This window comes from Chiloscyllium plagiosum, chromosome 38 (assembly GCF_004010195.1).
Source record: "Chiloscyllium plagiosum isolate BGI_BamShark_2017 chromosome 38, ASM401019v2, whole genome shotgun sequence".
Lineage (NCBI taxonomy): Eukaryota > Metazoa > Chordata > Chondrichthyes > Orectolobiformes > Hemiscylliidae > Chiloscyllium > Chiloscyllium plagiosum.
Genome location: NC_057747.1, coordinates 6456543 through 6474551, shown reverse-complemented (window position 1 = coordinate 6474551; position 18009 = coordinate 6456543). Strand labels below are relative to the sequence as shown.

The window sequence follows — 18009 nt, the reverse complement described above, 5'->3', positions numbered from 1 at the left end:
CCCTTCCCCCAAGTCCCTCCTCCCTATCTTTTATCTTAGCCTGCTGGACCAACTTTCCTCATTCCTGAAGAAGGGCTAATGCCCGAAACATCGATTCTCCTGTTCCCTAGATGCTGCCTGACCTGCTGCGCTTTTCCAGCAACACATTTCCATCCCAAATCATTGATACATTGTGAACAGCTGGGGTCCAAGGACTGACCCTTGCATTCCCCACTGACTGTTTTCCAAATGTGGAATGACCCATTTATTCCTACTCTCAGATTTCCGCCTATTAACAAATTCTCAACCCATGCCAGTGTATTACCAAGTCTGTGCACTTTCATTTGTTTACTAATCTCCCCTATGGCACTTTAAAAAAAATCTTTAGAAAATCCCAATATACTACATTCACTGACACTCCCTTCAATGACTCTGCTAGTAATATCCTCAAAAATGCAGTCTGGTTTGTCAAACATGATTCTCACTTCATAAGTTCAAGTTGACTCTATCCCAATCAGACATTTAATTTCTGATTGGGATAGCAATCTAGCAATCACATCCTTTATAGTAGATTCTATAATAATTCTAGTATCATCTTGTAGGTCCCCTACCTCTGGAGGTTCATAATACCATCTCTGGTACAGGTCATTAAATAATATCTAGATTCTAGTATTTTCTTCCTAGTTTCCCGTTTTCTCGCACCCTCCTTCCGAAAAATTGTGGGGTCACACTTGCAATCTTCCAATCTGGAGGCATTACTGAATATTAATAAAATTTTGAAAGATGATCACGAATGCATCCCCCATCCCTGTAGCCACCTCTTTCAACATTCTAGGGTGAAGATCATCAGGTTCTGGAGAATTGTCAATTTTCAATTTCATTTATTTCTCTAATCTTTTTACTAATATTAATTTCTTTCAGTTTCATATTCTCACTAGTCCCTGGGATCTTAATTTTCTCATGAAGACTTTGTTTGACTTCCTCTGTGAAGAGAGACAAAAATCACTTACTCAGCTTCTCTGCCGTTTCTCTATTTCCTATTATGAATTATCCTGTCTCTGCCTGTAATGGATCTACATTTGTCTTTGCTAATCTTTTCCTTTTTACATATCTATAGGAGCTTTATTTTATACTCATATTCTATTCTCTACTTCTTTACCAATGTCTTGGTCATAGCGACATAGAGTCATAGTGGTATACCGACAGAAACAAGCCCTTCATCCCAGCTCATCCATGCTGAACAGGCATCCTAAACTGAACTCGTCCTATTTGACTGTATTTGGCCCATATGGTGTTGGAGGTGATTTCCTTGAATTCCAGGAACAGCAATTACTGTTTTATATGCTGTTGCAATGTTTTGGAACTTTGGAGAAAAAAAAGTTGAAACAACCTCAGTTTTAAAAGGGAGAGGAACAGACAAAGGAAGCACATGGTAAGGTCAGTGCAGGAGAGAGAGAGAGAGAAAGAAACTGACAAAGCAGCAAATCTGCACAGTTACTGCCTTTGCTGTTTGAATTCATGTATCGCTGGACATCCGAGTGCATCTGGGAAAATTAACAAACAAACAGTGAAATTCACAACTAACCTTGGAGGAACCTGTTTGGGAGAGGTCACAGCACAGAAACAGAAGTGAATATTTAAGCGTGGCCTTACAGTAAGTCTGCAGTAGTGAGTAGAGTGGGTTCTTTCTTGATTATATGTTTTATGAGATATGTCTCTTGATTAAACTTAAAATATAAGGCATAAATATTACTTTAACCTGGAGCAGTGTTTTGTAGAGAAATAAGACAGTGCTATTTTCTGGGTGTGTAGATTGTGAAGGAGCAAAAATGGCCTTTAGTAGAGTGATATGCTCTTTTAAAATATAAGGCATAAATATTACTTTAACCTGGAGCAGTGTTTTGTAGAGAAATAAGACAGTGCTATTTTCTGTGTGTAGATTGTGAAGGAGCAAAAATGGCCTTTAGTAGAGTGATATGCTCTTCTTGTCAGATGTGAGTGTTTAGGGAGAGTTTACAGGTTACTGAGAATTATATCTGCAATAAATGCCATTGGTTGTGAATCTTATTAGATTGAATGGATTGGTTGGAGAGACAATTAGAGGCAATGAGAAATTTATAAGAGCAAGGGGATATGATGGATGGCAGTTATAGGAAGGGGGAAATGTTGCAGATACAGTCACATAGATGGGTTGACTCCAGGAAAGGTGAGAGAGGTAGGCAGTTAGTGCAGGAGTCTTCTGTGGTTATCCCCATTTCAAACAAGTATACTGTTTTGGAAAATGAAGGGGGTGATGGATTCTCAGGGGAATGTAGCACGAACAGCCGAGTTTCTGGTATTGAGACTGGCTCTAATGCAATGAGGATAGGTCAGGTTCCAAGAGATCAATTGTGTTAGGGGACTGTCTAGTCAGAGGTACAGACGACATTTCTATGGCCAGCAGCAAAAAATCAGAATGGTGTGTTGCTTCCCTGGTGCCAGGATCAACGATGTCTCAGAGAGGGTGCAGAATGTTCTCAATGAGGAGAGGGGCCAGCAGGAGGACATTGTACACATTGGAACCAACGACATGGGAAGGGAAAAGGTTGAGATTCTAAAGGGAAATTACAGAGAGTTAGGCAGGAATTTAAAAAGGGGGTCCTCAAGAGTAGTAATATTTGATTATTCCCAGTGCCACGAGCTAGTGAGGGCAGGAATGAATGCATGGCTGAGGGGCTGGTGTATGGGATAAGGATTCACATTTTTGGATCATTGGAATCTCTTTTGGGGTAGAAGTGATCTGTACAGAAGGATGTATTGCACCTAAATTGGAAGGGGACTAATATACTGGCAGGGAGATTTGCCAGAGCTGCTCAGGAGGATTTAAACTCATAAGGTGGGGGAGGTGGGGGGATCCACAGAGATAGTGAGAAAAGAGATCAATCTGAGACTGGTACAGTTGAGAACAGAAGCGAGTCAAACAGACAGGGAGAAAACAGAGCACGAAGCTGAACTGATAAATTAAACTGTATTTATTTCAATGCAAGGGGCCTAACAGGGAAGGCAGATGAACTCAAGGCATAGTTAGGAACATGGGAGTGGGATATCATAGTAATTACAGAAACATGGCTCAGGGATGGACAGGACTGGCAGCTTAATGTTTCAGGATACAAATGCTACAGAAAGGATAGAAAGGGAGGCAACATTAACGGAAGTTATTTGGGTGGAACCGTGAAATAAGAAAGGGATGATCACCTTATTGGGATTGTATTATAGACCCTCTAATAGTCAGAGGGAAATTGAGAAACAAATTTGTAAGGAGATCTCAGTTACTTGTAAAAATGTTAGGGTGATTATGTTAGAGGATTTTAACATTCCAAACATAGACTGGGACTGCCATAGTGTTAAGGGTTTAGATAGAGAGGAATTTGTTAAGTGTGTACAAGAAAATTTTCTGATTCAGTATGTGGATGTACCTCCTAGAGAAGGTGCAAAACTTGACCTACTCTTGGCAATTAAGGCAAGGCAGGTGACGGAGGTGTCAGTGGAGGAGCACTTTGGGACCAGCGACCATAATTCTATTAGATTTAAAATAGTGATGGGAAAGGATAGACCAGATCTAAAAGTTGAAGTTCTAAATTGGAAAAAGGCCAATTTTGGCGGTATTAGGCAAGAACTTTCAAAAGCTGATTGGGGCAGATGTTCGCAGGTAAAGAAACGGCTGGAAAATGGGAAGCCTTCAGAAATGAGATAACAAGAGTCCAGAGAAAGTATATTCCCGTTGGGGTGAAAGAAAAGGATGGTAGGTATAGGGAATGCTGGATGACTAAAGAAATTGAGGGTTTGGTTAAGAAAAAGAAGGAAGCATATGTCAGGTATAGACAGGATAGATCGAGTGAATCCTTAGAAGAGTATAAAGGCAGTAGGAGTATAAGAGAGAAATCAGGAAGGCAAAAAGTGGACATGAGGTAGCTTTGGCAAATAGAGTTAAGGAGAATCCAAAGGGTTTTTACAAATACATTAAGGACAAAAGGGTAACTCAGGAGAGAATAGGGACCCTCAAAGATCAGCAAGGCAGCCTTTGTGTGGAGCCGCAGGAGAGGAGGGAGATACTAAACGAGCATTTTGCATCAGTATTTACTGTCGAAAAGGATATGGAAGATATAGAATGTTGGGAAATAGATGGTGACACCTTGCAAAATGTCCATATTACAGAGGAGGAAGTGCTGGATGACTTGAAACGCATAAAAGTGGATAAATCCCCAGGACCTGATCAGGTGTACCCGAGAACTCTGTGGGAAGCTAGGGCAGTGATCGCTGGGCCTCTTACTGAAATATTTGTACCATTGATAGTCACAGGTGAGGTGCGGAAGACTGGAGGTTGGCTAACGTGGTGCTGCTGTTTAAGAAAGGTGGTAAGGACAAGCCAGGGAACTATAGACCAGTGAGCCTGATGTCAGTGGTGGGCAAGTTATTGGAGGGAATCCTGAGGATGTACATGTATTTGGAAAGGCAAGAGCTGATTAGATTAGATTAGATTAGATTACATTACATTACAGTGTGGAAACAGGCCCTTCGGCCCAACAAGTCCACACACACCCGCCGAAACGCAACCCACCCATACCCCTACATTTACCCCTTACCTAACACTACGGGCAATTTAGTATGGCCAATTCACCTGACCTGCACATCTTTGGACTGTGGGAGGAAACCGGAGCACCCGGAGGAAACCCACGCAGACACGGGGGAACGAGCAAACTCCACACAGTCAGTCGCCTGAGGCGGGAATTGAATCCGGGTCTCTGGTGCTGTGAGGCAGCAGTGCTAACCACTGTGCCACCATGCCGCCCACTATGGGCGCCCATCGCCCACCGTGCCGCCCACTTAGGGATTGTCAACATGGCTTTGTGGGCGGAAAATCATGTCTCACAAATTTGATTGAGTTTTTTTAAAGTAACAAAGAGGACTGATGAGGGCAGAGCGGTAGATGTGACCTGTACAGACTTCAGTAAGGCATTCGACAAGGTTTCCCATGGGAGATTGGTTAGCAAGGTTACATCTCCCGGAATACAGGGAGAACTAGCCATTTGGTTACAGAACTGGCTCAAAGGTAGAAGACAGAGGGTGGTGGTGAAGGGTTATTTTCAGACTGGAGGCCTGTGACCAGTGGAGTTCCACAAGGATCGATGCTGGGTCCTCTACTTTTTGTAAATAATTTGGATGTGAGCATAAGAGGTATAGTTAGTAAGTTTGCCAAAATTAGAGGTATAGTGGACAATGAAGAAGGTTACCTCAGATTACAATGGGATCTTGATCAGATGGGCCAATGGGCTGAGAAGAATTACAAAAAAGATGAAATCGCAAAAGGAAGCATTATAAAGGGCAACATGCACTTCTTTTTTGGACTATAAGTTGGGATGGAAGTCGGATTGCAACATAGCTGAAATGCCAGGAGAGGTTTAGAACTTGGAAAAATCAAGTTGTGTACATTTTTAGCAGGACAAGACAATATTGCTGTTGGAGCAGTGAGAATGATACATTATTGAGTCTGAGCAGCGTAAGAGGTTTTTGGATTAATGAGAAATGACCTAACATCAGTCATTGAATTAGTCCTACAGCAGTTTGTTACAGATCTCCAAGTACAGAACCAGGTTCCTTTGGCATGAATAAAAAGGCAGAAAAACCAACAAAAAAGGAAAAGGCAGAATTCCAGTACAAGGAAAGACTGAAGAGTCATGGAGTCATAAGGCACAGAAACATTACCTTCAGTCCAACTCATCCATGGTATATACCATAGAGTCATAGAGGTGTACAGCACAGAAGCAGACTCTTCGGTCCAGTTCGTCCATGCCAACCAGTTATCCTTAATTAATCTAGTCCCATTTGTCAGCACTTCCTATTCATACACCCATCCTGATGCCTTTGAATTGTTGTAATTGTTCCAAACTCCACCACTGGCAACTCATTCCATACACGTACTACGCTCTTCATGAAGACGTTACCCCATGCCGGCTAGTTCTGAACTCCATCAACCTAGGTAAAAGACCTTGTCTAATTACCCTATCCATGACCCTCATGATTTTATAAGATCACCCCTCACTCTCCAACCCTCCAGGGAAAACAGACCCTTCTGTCCAATTTGTCCATGCTGACAAGATATCCTAAATAAATCTAGTTCCACTTTCCAGCATTTGGTCCATATCCCTCTAAACCCTTGCTGTTCACATATCTATCCAGATGCCTTTTAAATGCTGTAATCGTATCTGCCTCCACCACCTCCTCTGGCAAGCTCAAGTTTCCCAAACTAAACTAGTCCCACTTACCTGCATTTGGCTCGTATTCCTCTAAACCTTTTCTATTCATGTATCTGTACAAATGTCTTTAAATGTTGGAATTGTACCTCCATCTACCACTTCCTCTGGCAGTTCATTCCGCATACGAACCACTCTCTGTGTGAAAATGTTGCCCCTAAGGTCCCTTTTGAACTTTCCCCTCTAACCTTAAAAATAAACCTTCCAGCTTTGAACCCCCTTACCCTAGGAAAAAGTCTGATGCTATTCACCTTATTTCTGCCACTCATGATTTTACAAACCTCTACAACCTCAACCTCCTACACTCCAGTGAAAAAAGTCCCAGTCTATCCTGCCTCTCCTAACAACCCAAACCCTCCAGTCCTACCAACATCCTTGCAAATATTTTCTGAACCCTCTCCAATTTAATACTATCCTTCCTATAGCATGGTATACACAGGACTGTACACAGTACTCCAAAGTGGTCTCACCAACTTTCTCAACAAGCACAACATCAACGTGACATCCCAATTCCTATTCTCAATGGTCTGTGCAATGAAGGCAAGCATGCTAAACACCTTCTGAACCACCCTCTCTACCTGTGATGCAACTTTCAAAGAATTATGTATCTGAACCCTTAGGTCTCTGTTTGACAACACTACCCAGGGTCAACCACCATTAACTGTATATGTCCTGCCCTTGTTTGTATTACCAAAATACAATACTTACATTTATCCAAACTAAACTTCATTTGCCACTCCTCAGCCTACTGGGCCAATTGATCAAGATCCCTTTGTAATCCTAAATAACCTTATTAGCAGTCCAGAAAACCACAGATTTTGGTGTCGTTTGCAAACTTATTAATCATGCCTCCCAGTGTGAATGACAAATAATAGTGGACCCAGCATTAATCCCTGTGGAACATCGCTGGTCACAGGCCTCCAGTTCAAAAAACACTTCTCCCACCATCCTCTGTCTCCTAGCATCAAGCCAATTTTGTATCCAGTTGGCAAGCTCTCTTTGAATCCCTGTGATCTAACTTTACTAACCCAGTTTACCATGTGGAACCTTGTCAAAGGCTTTACTAAAGTCCAAGTTCTTAACATTATGGCAGTCCTGGTCTATGTTGAAAAGTTAAAATCCCCTACTAGTACCATCCTATTATTGTTACACTAATCTGAGATCTCTCTACATATTCACTCCTCAATTTCCCACTGATTATTAGAAGTCCTATAGTACAGTTCCATCAAGGTGATCATCCTCTTCTTATTTCTGAGTTTCATCCACATAGCTTCACTGGACGATCCCACAGGAATACCCTAAATACAGCAGTAATGATTTCCCTAATCAAAAATGCCACTCTCATCTTTTACCTCCCTTTCTATCCTTCCGATAGCATCCAAATCCTAGAACATTAAGTTGATAGCCCTGTCCCTCCGGCAGCCATGTTTCTGTAATAGCTATGATGTCCCAGTCCCATGTTCCCAGACATGCCCTGAATTCATCTGCCTTACCTATCAGACCTTTTGCATTGGAATAAATGCAGTTTAATTCTTAAGAGTTGCTTTTGCCTGCTTTACTCTCTTTAACTTCAGAACCATGCTGATCTGGCTCCATTCTCACTATCACTTCTCCCTGACAGATCAATGATTAGGGGGCATAGATTCAAAGTATGGGGCAGGAGTTTTAGAGGAGATGAGAGGACTTCTTTTTCATCCAGAGAGAGTGATGGGAACCTAGAACTCACTGCTTGAAAGGGTGGCAGAAGTAGAAATCCTCATAACACCTAAAAAGTATTTTGAAATGCACTCACAATGATCAGGCATGCAAGGCTACAGGCCAAATGCTGGAAAATGGAGTTAGAATAGTTAAGTGCTTGTTTTTGACGAGTACAGACTTTGGTGGGTCAAAGGGCCTTTTTCTGTGCTGCAGACCTCCATGACTCCATAATTCTGAAGGGTCAGAGTTGGAGTTCTATTCGGTTAGAGAGGACGTTACAGATGAATATTATTCTGTTCTCAGATCACGTTTATATTTTCCAACAGGAGGTATCACATAATAAGGAACAGGAATTTGGCATATCCTTCTTCCTAACTGTTGAAGCCAACTGGAGCAGCCAAATTGCTGGACTGTCTTTAAATAAGAAAAATAATGCATTGTAGAGGTCACTCCCTTTTGGACAGTGGTCTATAAAATAGGAAAAGATGATGCTTAAAATCAAGGAGAGGAAGATATCTGCAGTTTTAAAAATGCATGTCTGGAATCGACAACGTTACCATTATCAAGCATAGAGTGAGAATTCTAGATGGTCTGGGCTCTGCTTGGATGTGTTCAAGTCAATTTTGCCCAGAGATAGTCTTATTTTAAATATGCAGAAATGCTCTCTACATGGAACTGAAACTTTTTAAAATCCATCACCGAATCACCAGTGGCACTCTTTTTTTATGCATTAACCATGACTAGCAAATCACCCATTTTTCAAACTGAATAATTTAAGTACAAAGTTTGTTAAAGAAAATGCAAGCCATCAAAGGTGAGGAAAAGGTAGGGAGAGGGGAAGTGGATTAAATCAAAACGGAGTTGGGAGGGGCCAGAGACAATCTTTTGATTTTTTTTTCAACTGAGACGAGCTGTTGTGGACACAGGAGGGATCAGCATAGTGACAGCCGTTTGATTGGTTCCTGGGCAGGTGACCACAGCCTGTGCATGTCATCATTAAGCAGAAGCTTCTAGCCTGCAAAGAGAAAGCACCTCAATCTCTTTTTCTCCCTCGTGTGTGGAGAAGTAACAGTTAAATTCCTGGCAGATATTCTCACTCATCATTTCCCTGTAAACTGTTCTGTCTCAGAAAATTCCTGAATAAAAATTAAAAAAAAAATAATCAAATGCATTAAAAGGCTAACGACTCAACTAGTGAAAGAAAGACTGGGAATTAGTATTACCATAGCATCTCGTCATTGGTTAAGAATTAGAAGGAATCAAAAGAAATGCGTGGATCCCCGGTACGCAACCACCAAGTGTCACTACGTACTGAGGTTCTACCTGTCCCCAGTGTTGCAAAGGATGGGCCTGGTCTCACTGCCGCGGAACGGTCCGAGTAGTTGGACCGTTCCATATCACCTGTCCTTCGTGAAAACGTTTATGAATAAAAACACCTTTGACCACAAGTCCATCAGGAAGTGGTCAGCACATAGTGTCCTCAAAACCCTTCGGGAAAAGGAGAGGGCGAATCCTATCGAGGGGTTTCCTGAGCAGACTGTCAAAGCCATTTGGCAGAATGCCTCATCGCCAGAACTTTCCAACAAGCACCAAAACATGACTTAGTTGGTGGTGAGAAGGGCTCTGCCGTGAGATCCTTTATGCACGCCCGGACTCTCAGCCGCACTGCATGCTGCCCTCGAAGCGCCTGCGGTGGGGACGAGACTGTCACACATCTCCTTTTGGAATGTGCCTACGTAGAAGAAGTCTGGAGAGGAATGCAGTGGTGTTTGTTGAGGTTCGTCCCGAGCAGTGCCGTGACGCGGGACTCCGTGCTCTACGGCCTGTTCCCTGGGACGCACACCGAGACGAACATCAACTGTGCCTGGAGGATCATCAACTCAGTGATGGACGCTCTCTGGGCGGTCCGAAACCTGTTGATCTTCCAGCTGAAGGAATCGTACAGACCTGTAAATAGGAATGATTACTCTGTTTCGGTATGCAAAGAAATGGAATGTTTACATATGTATGGCATGTCTAACTGTACAGACCATCAAATTATTTTATGAATAAAGTATATTTTTGAAATTTTTTTAAAAATCAAAAGAAAGCTGAAAGAAAACAACTTGTCAACGTATGTGATCCGGATTGATACCAGACTGTGCTTCTTATTTTTTTCCCGATCCACCCATCATACTTGCATTGAACATTGAAAAGTTATCTCTGCTTTCTCTCCACTGGTGCTACCAGGCCTTCTGAGTTTCTCCCAGCAATTTATGTTTCTTATTTTAAAATACTTGTGTCTTGTTTCTTTGTTAGTGCATGTTAATTTTAAAAAGGGATAATGTTTGAGTTATATGTTAGCAGTTCATGTTTCTTTCTTGCTATTGGTTAAAAAAACTTGATTACAACAAAGGATTTTCTTGTTAATGAAAATATAGGGTATGCATATTCTTTGAGCTGGAATTCATTAGTTAGGCGACCTTGCTCAACTCAATTGTTTAATCAGATTTTCCACATTTGTGACAACTCTGGGAATTAAGGGGTTTCATTTGCAGCACACTACTGAGGCAGTGACATCACACATTGAAAATAATGCGTCCTCAAATTTAAGTTTATCATAAGCACTAGTGTGATATCTGGCTCATCCATCAAAGCTGTGATCGCTGAATCACATTGAGGCCCTGTCAAGTGTCAGCTGGATTTAAAAATGTTCAACCCTTTTTTAAGTCAATCAACAGCTATATCCTCTATCAATGGAATCACCATCAGCGCCATTATCTTTCTGAGGTATCTACATTCATTTACGTTTAGCCTTTTGAACATTCCTGGCTTCATCATTACTCCATACCTTTTGAATCCCATTTCAGAAATTCCCTTTCTAAACTGCTTGGCCTTGACTGTTCTTCAAGAACTCTCTCAATTTGACCAAGCATTTGATCATCTGTTCAAATACTTCTTATCACCTTATGTTTTTGATTTTTCTCCATTATGTCATTATAAACAACTTTGCTCCATGATGTCTTTGTGAAGCTCTTTGGGACTGTTCATTATATGAAAGACAATTTATGAGTACAATTTGTTGTTAGATGAGCTGAGGTCAGAAAGGATTCACATAATGTTGGGAGGTAGAAATGGACAGTCTTTGTGATAGCACTGACATGTTATTGGAAGCTTAGCTCAGAATCAATTATTTTTTAATTGCAAAATATACTTTATTCAAAAAAGTCTTTATGTACATACACAGGTTCTTGAGCAGTTCTGTACAGTCTTTGCATATCAGGAAAAACAAACCATGGATCTGACGTTCCCTGCAGGAACACTACTTACATAAACTTTAGGCAACAAGAGGGTTTGACAACTGAATACAGCCCCATTGCACTTTGGCAAAAAGAACTCAGACGTTGGTTTTTCCCCCCTGCACCTTGGCACCAGCTGCCCCAGGTTTTAGTGCATCCCTCAACACATAGTCCTGAACCTTGTAATGTACTAGGTCAACACTCGGTCGTGATCAAACCTTTGTAGTGGAAGACCAACAAGATTTGGGCGGATCAAAGAGTCTTTCACCGAGCTTATTGACTGCCAAGCACAGTTGATGTTTGTCTTGTGTGTGTCCTGGGGAACGGACCATAGAGCACAGTCCTGTGTCACAGAGTTGCTCAGAACAAACCTTGACAAAAAGCATTGCGTCTGTTTACACACCTTCTTTGCACAGGCACATTCCAGAAGGAGAGGTGTGTGATAGTCTTGGAGTGTTCTGTGGCAACAAAGACAGGCCCATCCTTCGTACTACTGGGGACAGGAAGAACCTCAGTGTGTAATGATACTTTGTGTTGGCATACCGTAGGTCTGCTTACAGTCTGACAGCAACACACAAAGGTCAAATATGACAGCAACTGTGCAAACAGTTGTCCTCAGAACAGAAAGAAATTGGGAAGAGAATCACTGGGACAGCAGAGTGGTTCAGTGTTTAGCACTGCTGCCTCAGAGTGCCAGGGACCCTGGTTCAATTCCAGCCTTGGGTGACTGTGTGTGGAGTTTGCATATTCTCCCTGTGCTCCAGTTTCCTCCCACAATCCAAAGATGTGCAGGTTAGGTGAATTAGCCATGTTAAATTGCTCAGTGTTCAAGGACGTGTAGGTTAGCTGTATTAGACAGCAGTAAATATATGATATTAAGATAGAGGAATGGCTCTTCAGAGGGTCAGTCTGGACTTATTGGGCCGAAGGGCCTGTTTCCACACTGTAGGGATTCTATTCTATTCTATTCTATTCTATCATTACCAATACAGAGAATGATTTTACTATCCCATTAGAAATATGAGATACATTAACGAGGTTTGGGAAGAATTGTAACTCAGGTTGACGTTCTGGATGTAGGTTTCCTCGCTGGGCTGGAAGGTTTGTTTTCAGACATTTCGCCACCAGATGCAGTCTCCTCTACCTTGGGAAGATTGGACACCTTCTCGCAGAGCTCTTTAGAGAACATCTCCGGGACACCCACACCAATTAATCCCATCCATGGCTGAACATTTCAACTCCCCCTTCCACTCTTGATGTCACAAGGAATTAAGGTTTACGGGGAGAATGCGGGTAAGTGGAATTGAAATGCCCATCAGCCATGATTAAATGGTGGAGTGGACTCGATGGGCCGAATGGCCTTACTTCCACTCCTATGTCTTATGGTCTGCCGAGGACATGCAGGTCCCGGGTCTCCTCCATCGCCAATTCCTCACCATCCGATGCCTGGAGGAAGAATGCCTCATCTTCTGCCTCGGGACACTTCAACCCCAGGGCATCTATGTGGACTTCACCAGTTTACTCATTTCTCCTCGCCCCACCTTACCCTGTTCCCTCACCATCCGATGCCTGGAGGAAGAATGCCTCATCTTCTGCCTCGGGACACTTCAACCCCAGGGCATCTATGTGGACTTCACCAGTTTACTCATTTCACCTTACCCTGTTCCAACCTTCCAGCTCATCACTGTCCTCATGACCTATCCTATCTGTCCATCTTCCGTCCCACCTATCTGCACCACCGTCCTCTCCGACCTATCACCTTTACCTTCACCTCCATCCATTACTGCACGCTCGGCTAACTTCTCCCCAGTTCCCCCCCCCCACATTTATCTCTCCACCCAGAGGCCCCCAGCCACATTCCTGAAGGGCTCTAGCCCGAAATGTTGATTTTCCTACTCCTCGGATGCTGCCTGACCTGCTGTGCTTTTCCAGCAACATACTCTCAACTCTGATCTCCAGCACCTGTAGACCTCACTGTCTCCACAAATAAAAAGCTGGCCATACCACCAGTGCTTTAGGAGGCTCACTGATGATGTTACCCAGTATGGTGACGAAACATCTGAAATTGAACATTCCAGTTCAGCGAGAAACCTACATCCATACGAGATAAATTCCCAGCATAAACATTTTCAGCAGTTAAAGAGCTAAAATATGTGAGTTATTATGCATTAAAAAGAATGGATCATGAGATAGCTTTCTCATCCACATGGGTTGGGCACAAAACATTAACTGCCTAAAATTTGGAATGTATTTGAATGGCTGGAATCAGATTATTTGATGATCCAGATTGTTCGTGATTACTTGAAACCATAGGCAGCTTGTGATCTTGGAAGAAACACGAAAAAAACGATTAAATGTTTATCTGGTGAGGTAAATGACATCGGCCTCATACGGACAGTCGAACAAAGTTGCAGCCTCCCTACCTCTGGCAGTGACAGCGTCAGGGTGGCAGAAATTGACGATAAGGCATCCTGCAAACTAAGTCTTTTTTCCAAAACCTTTTCCTCCCTCAACGCGTGTTGCGCAATCTACAAACGAATTGCCGACAAGTTTTCCCCCAAAGTTGCATTTCAAAAGGGAAACGCGCACATCCTACGGAAACTAACGAAGATTCTCGAAACTTCACAAGCTCCGCCGATCCCTATTGGCTAGTTTGACCTTTTGGGGCGGGGAGGGAGGAACAGGCTGCATGATCCGCGCATGCGCGTTACGTCACACTGGTACCCCCGTCAGTCTCCGGGGTCAGGGAGAGGGAGGGGCGGAGCGTGCTTTGTACGCATGCTCCTTCGACATCCTCGGCCCACCCCTTCCTTCCAACGGGCCGGCGAGCGCTTTGGGATATCGCCCCGCCCCCTTCCCCTGGGCGCAAGCGTGGGAGTGGCGTTGCTTGACAGGGCGGCGCATGCGTAACGGCGGGTTTTGTGGCTGTCATTAAGTCTGGTCTCGGGCATTAAGCGAAACAGCGGCAGCTGTTTGCCGGACCGTGGGGAGGGAAAATCCTCCGTGCTTCGGTGTTCCTGGCGTCTCGCTTCAGCACGGTTTCCGTCCAAACCCTCCCCACGTTTTCTTCCTTTCTCTGTCGGTCGCCATGTACCGGTATCTAGGGGAACTCCTGGCTCGCGGGGCGGCCGCTTCCTCGCCGTCCGTCGGCGAGGGCGGTTTGCAGCGCATCTGCGGCCCGGCTGCGCTGCTCCACTGCCGGCGATACTCCACCGAGCCCTCGGCCGCCCAGCAGCAGGACGACCCGAACTTCTTCACCATGGTGGAGGGGTTTTTCGACCGCGGGGCGAAGATCGTGGAGGATAAGCTGGTGGAGGACTTGCGGACCCGCGAGTCGGACGAGCAGAAGCACAACCGGGTGCGGGGCATCCTGAAGATCATCAAGCCCTGCAACCACGTCTTGTCCATCTCCTTCCCCATCAAGAGGGACAATGGCGAGTGGGAGGTTATCGAGGGCTACCGAGCTCAGCACAGTCAGCACCGGACGCCCTGCAAAGGAGGTAAGGCAAAGGAATGACATTCGTGTGGCCCTTGGCTACCCTGCCACCCTGTTCCTCTGAGGGTAACTGCAGGCACCCTTACTCCTGTTACCCTGTCCCCCTCAGCAAACATTTCTATATTTGCTAGTCTGTCTGGGGACTTCTGTAAGCTCCACTGTCATTCTGTTTCTCTCGTCCTTGTCGCCCTGTCTCCCTGGATGTTTCTGCAAGAATCCCTCTCCTCACCCTGCATATTTCTCTGTCCCCTACCTTCCCCCTCATTCTCCTTCCCACTCCCCCCAATTCTCTCTCTTGTCCAAGTGTAGCCACTTATGCTCTGCTGACCTTGGGACAGTTGTGGCCATCCCTGCCATCTGTCATGGGACAACTGCAGACACTTGCCATACTGACCCTGTGGAGACAGTTGTGGTTGCTGCTACAACTTGTCCCTCTGTGGAACTGTTGCATGCACCCTTTTCCTGGCCAAACTGCCCCTCTGATCACAGCAGTGGCCTCTTGTGCCCTTGCTGCACTGCCATTCTGGGCACAGCTGCAGGATCCCTGCCCCTTAAAGCTCTGTCTCTGTGGGGACGGCTATAGATATCCCTGCCTTACTACCCTGTCCCTCTAAGGACAGCTGCAGATGCCCTTGCCCTTACTACCCTGTCACTCTGTGGAGTCAGCTACTTATGCTCCTGCTCCTCTATCAAATCCACTGCAAACACTGCTGCAATTGGAATCTGTAGTTTAATTTATTTATTCACATTTTTATTCACTGGAGGAATTGTCCTTGCTAATGAATGCAAGGGTATAGAGTCTGGGCACTGTATTTGCAGAAGAGCACAGTTGTATTTTTAGTATAGTGTATGTAGGGAAAACTGGATGTATTGCAAGGGTAGGCTTAAAATTAGAAAGTTTGACTGTTTGTTTAGGCTTCTAGATTTCCTATTGCACTGTTTGTTTTTGGCAAGTTTTTGACCAATTAACTTTTGGAGCTTTAAAGTTGTTTCCATCACTCTGTTCTGATGCATTCAGCATTATTTGGAATTGACTGTTTTTCAGCTATTAAAATAATTTGGGTATTGTTACTTTTATGGTTATAGAAGGATGTTGCTCAAGTCATTTGGAATTGATTTCCATTTTCAAAGTCATTAAACTGCTGACTTGTAAGGCCAAATACAGATAGTTGGGACATATTTTGAAGGAGAGTAGTTTTATTTTGAGTTTTCTTTGTTTTCCCCCACCCCCACCCAAAATTTTTATTTTCTAACTCCATCTTTCACTAAGTAAATAATGATCCTTAGTGATTTTAATTTTCCCTTGACCACTCCTATCCCTTCCGTGGCAGGATTTTGTTTTGTGAGCAGTAAGACTGGGTGGTGAACATCAGCTTCCCAAAGTGCAGTCATAGCCACACCCTTGATGTTTAGCACAAACCAGTTCAGCTTCAGTTGTTTCCTTTTATTCTGCCTTTTTACATGTCAGTTTAAATCCCCTTGTAGAGATCCTTGAAATGTTTTCATCAAACCTGTCCCTGCTGTTTTCTAACTGAATTTTACACCTTGGGTTTTGTCATGTAGAAAGTTTTTTTCATGAATACCCTGTTTCTATCTTCGTTCTAGTACCATTGCAATCCCATAGTGTTGCTGCTTGGCTGAACAACAGCTTTACATTTGTAGGCCCTGCTTGAGTGCCTTTTTATTAGGCCTGAATACCTGCTTTCGGAAAATGTTAATTTGTATAATTATTATCTTTTTGCCTACCAGTTTATTGCCAAAATCACTAACTGCAATTTTTTTTGAGTAGAAACAAAATAGTTTTCCCACCTTCCTCATCTCCCCCTTCCCATCTTTCTCTCCACAGTCTCCAAAAAAATTGATCTTGTTTGCTACACAAGGAACATTTTCTTTCAATTTGACTTCAGCCATTGACCTTACTTTACAAAACTCCCAAGGGTCACTGGACCCGAATTGTTCACTCTGCTTCCTCTCCACGGATGCTGACAGACCTGCAGAGCTTTTCCAGCAATTTTGTTTTTGTCCAAAATAATTGGATTTGGCTTTCCACCGGAGTGCTTAAGATACCAAACTCTGCCTTCTACTTCCCTTGATCCAGGTCAGCAAGTGGAAATATAGTTGGATATAGACCTAGATGTGGCCAAACACCTGCCAACTGAATGTTGACATCCTTTTCCTGACAGTATCTTTCCTTTGACTCCAGCAGTCTTGCTGACTGACACACATTGGATTAGAAGTGCAGGGTTCTCCCATCCTCATAGGCTTTAACTTTTTTATCTCCACAACGTCACTGACCTATTTCCCTATCCTTCCCTCTACCACTGAAATCAAAGTCAATGCTTTATTCACTTTCATAGTTTGAATACTCCAGTTTTTTATCAATCCCCTTTCAACATATTGAGAAGTCACTTCCACCTGATTACCCTAATTCCATTAACCATCTTCTCCCTTTTTGCTGGCATGATAGTGTGGAAATTTGCATTGATTTCTACTTCATGCCTGCCTCTCTCGCTCCACTGTCAGCTGCTCTTTCTATGACCCTGTAGCTGTTTTTCTCCTGTTTCCTTTATTTAAAAGAAAAATGTTCTTCAAAATCTTCTATGACTGTCCTTTTAGTTCCCCACTCAATCATTTTGTTTTCAGTTTAGTTCCTCCCTCTGCATTTTATGGTGTCGCCAGTGTACCTTTTATCCGTAGTGTTATGCACTCTGAAATGGAATGCTACATGTAAAGAATGCTTGAATACTAACCCTTGTTTTAAATCTCTTTAACACCTTGATCCTCTATAGCATTCTCCAGCTTTACAATCCTCAGCCTGTGCGTTTCTCCATTCCTGGCATTTGCATGTTGTGATTTCCATTGCTGCATCATTGGCTGTTTTCAATTGTCAAAGCTGCAAAGTCTTTGAAACCTTTTCCTCTCTTAACCTCTCATCCATTTAAAATGTCCTCAAGGCAGCCTCTATTACTAAGTTCATTCAGTCTTAATATCTCTGTGCTGAAAAATGTGTTGCTGGAAAAGCGCAGCAGGTCAGGCAGCATCCAAGGAGCAGGAGAATCGAAGTTTCAGACATAAGCCCTTCTTCAGGAATGAGGAAGGTGTAAAAGGTAGGGAGGAGGGACTTGGGGGGGAGGGGCGTTGGGAATGCGACAGGTGGAAGGAGGTTAAGGTGAGGCTGATAGGCTGAAGAGGGGGTGGGGGCGGAGAGGTCAGGAAGAAGATTGCAGGTCAAGAAGGCGGTGCTGAGTCAGAGGGTTGGGACTGAGAT

At 43.6% G+C, this 18009-nt stretch overlaps 2 protein-coding genes across 3 annotated transcripts in view; one reads left to right on the top strand and one right to left on the bottom strand.

The window, feature by feature from the left end:
• The window catches only part of shld2 (shieldin complex subunit 2), a 102418-nt gene extending 88530 nt beyond the window's left edge, over positions 1-13888 (bottom strand). The window contains exon 1 of the mRNA XM_043678720.1: positions 13669-13888. The gene's annotated coding sequence lies outside the window, so the exon portion shown is untranslated. The remainder of the gene's footprint in view (positions 1-13668) is intronic.
• A 250-nt stretch (positions 13889-14138) lies between these two features.
• The window catches only part of LOC122541765 (glutamate dehydrogenase, mitochondrial), an 80865-nt gene continuing 76994 nt past the window's right edge, over positions 14139-18009 (top strand). Inside the window, exon 1 of one of the 2 annotated variants that reach the window (XM_043678719.1) lies at positions 14139-14745. In XM_043678719.1, coding sequence (XP_043534654.1) covers positions 14334-14745 — 412 coding nt within the window. In that variant the 5' untranslated portion in view covers positions 14139-14333. The remainder of the gene's footprint in view (positions 14746-18009) is intronic. The other variant, XM_043678718.1, reaches the window with a different exon arrangement.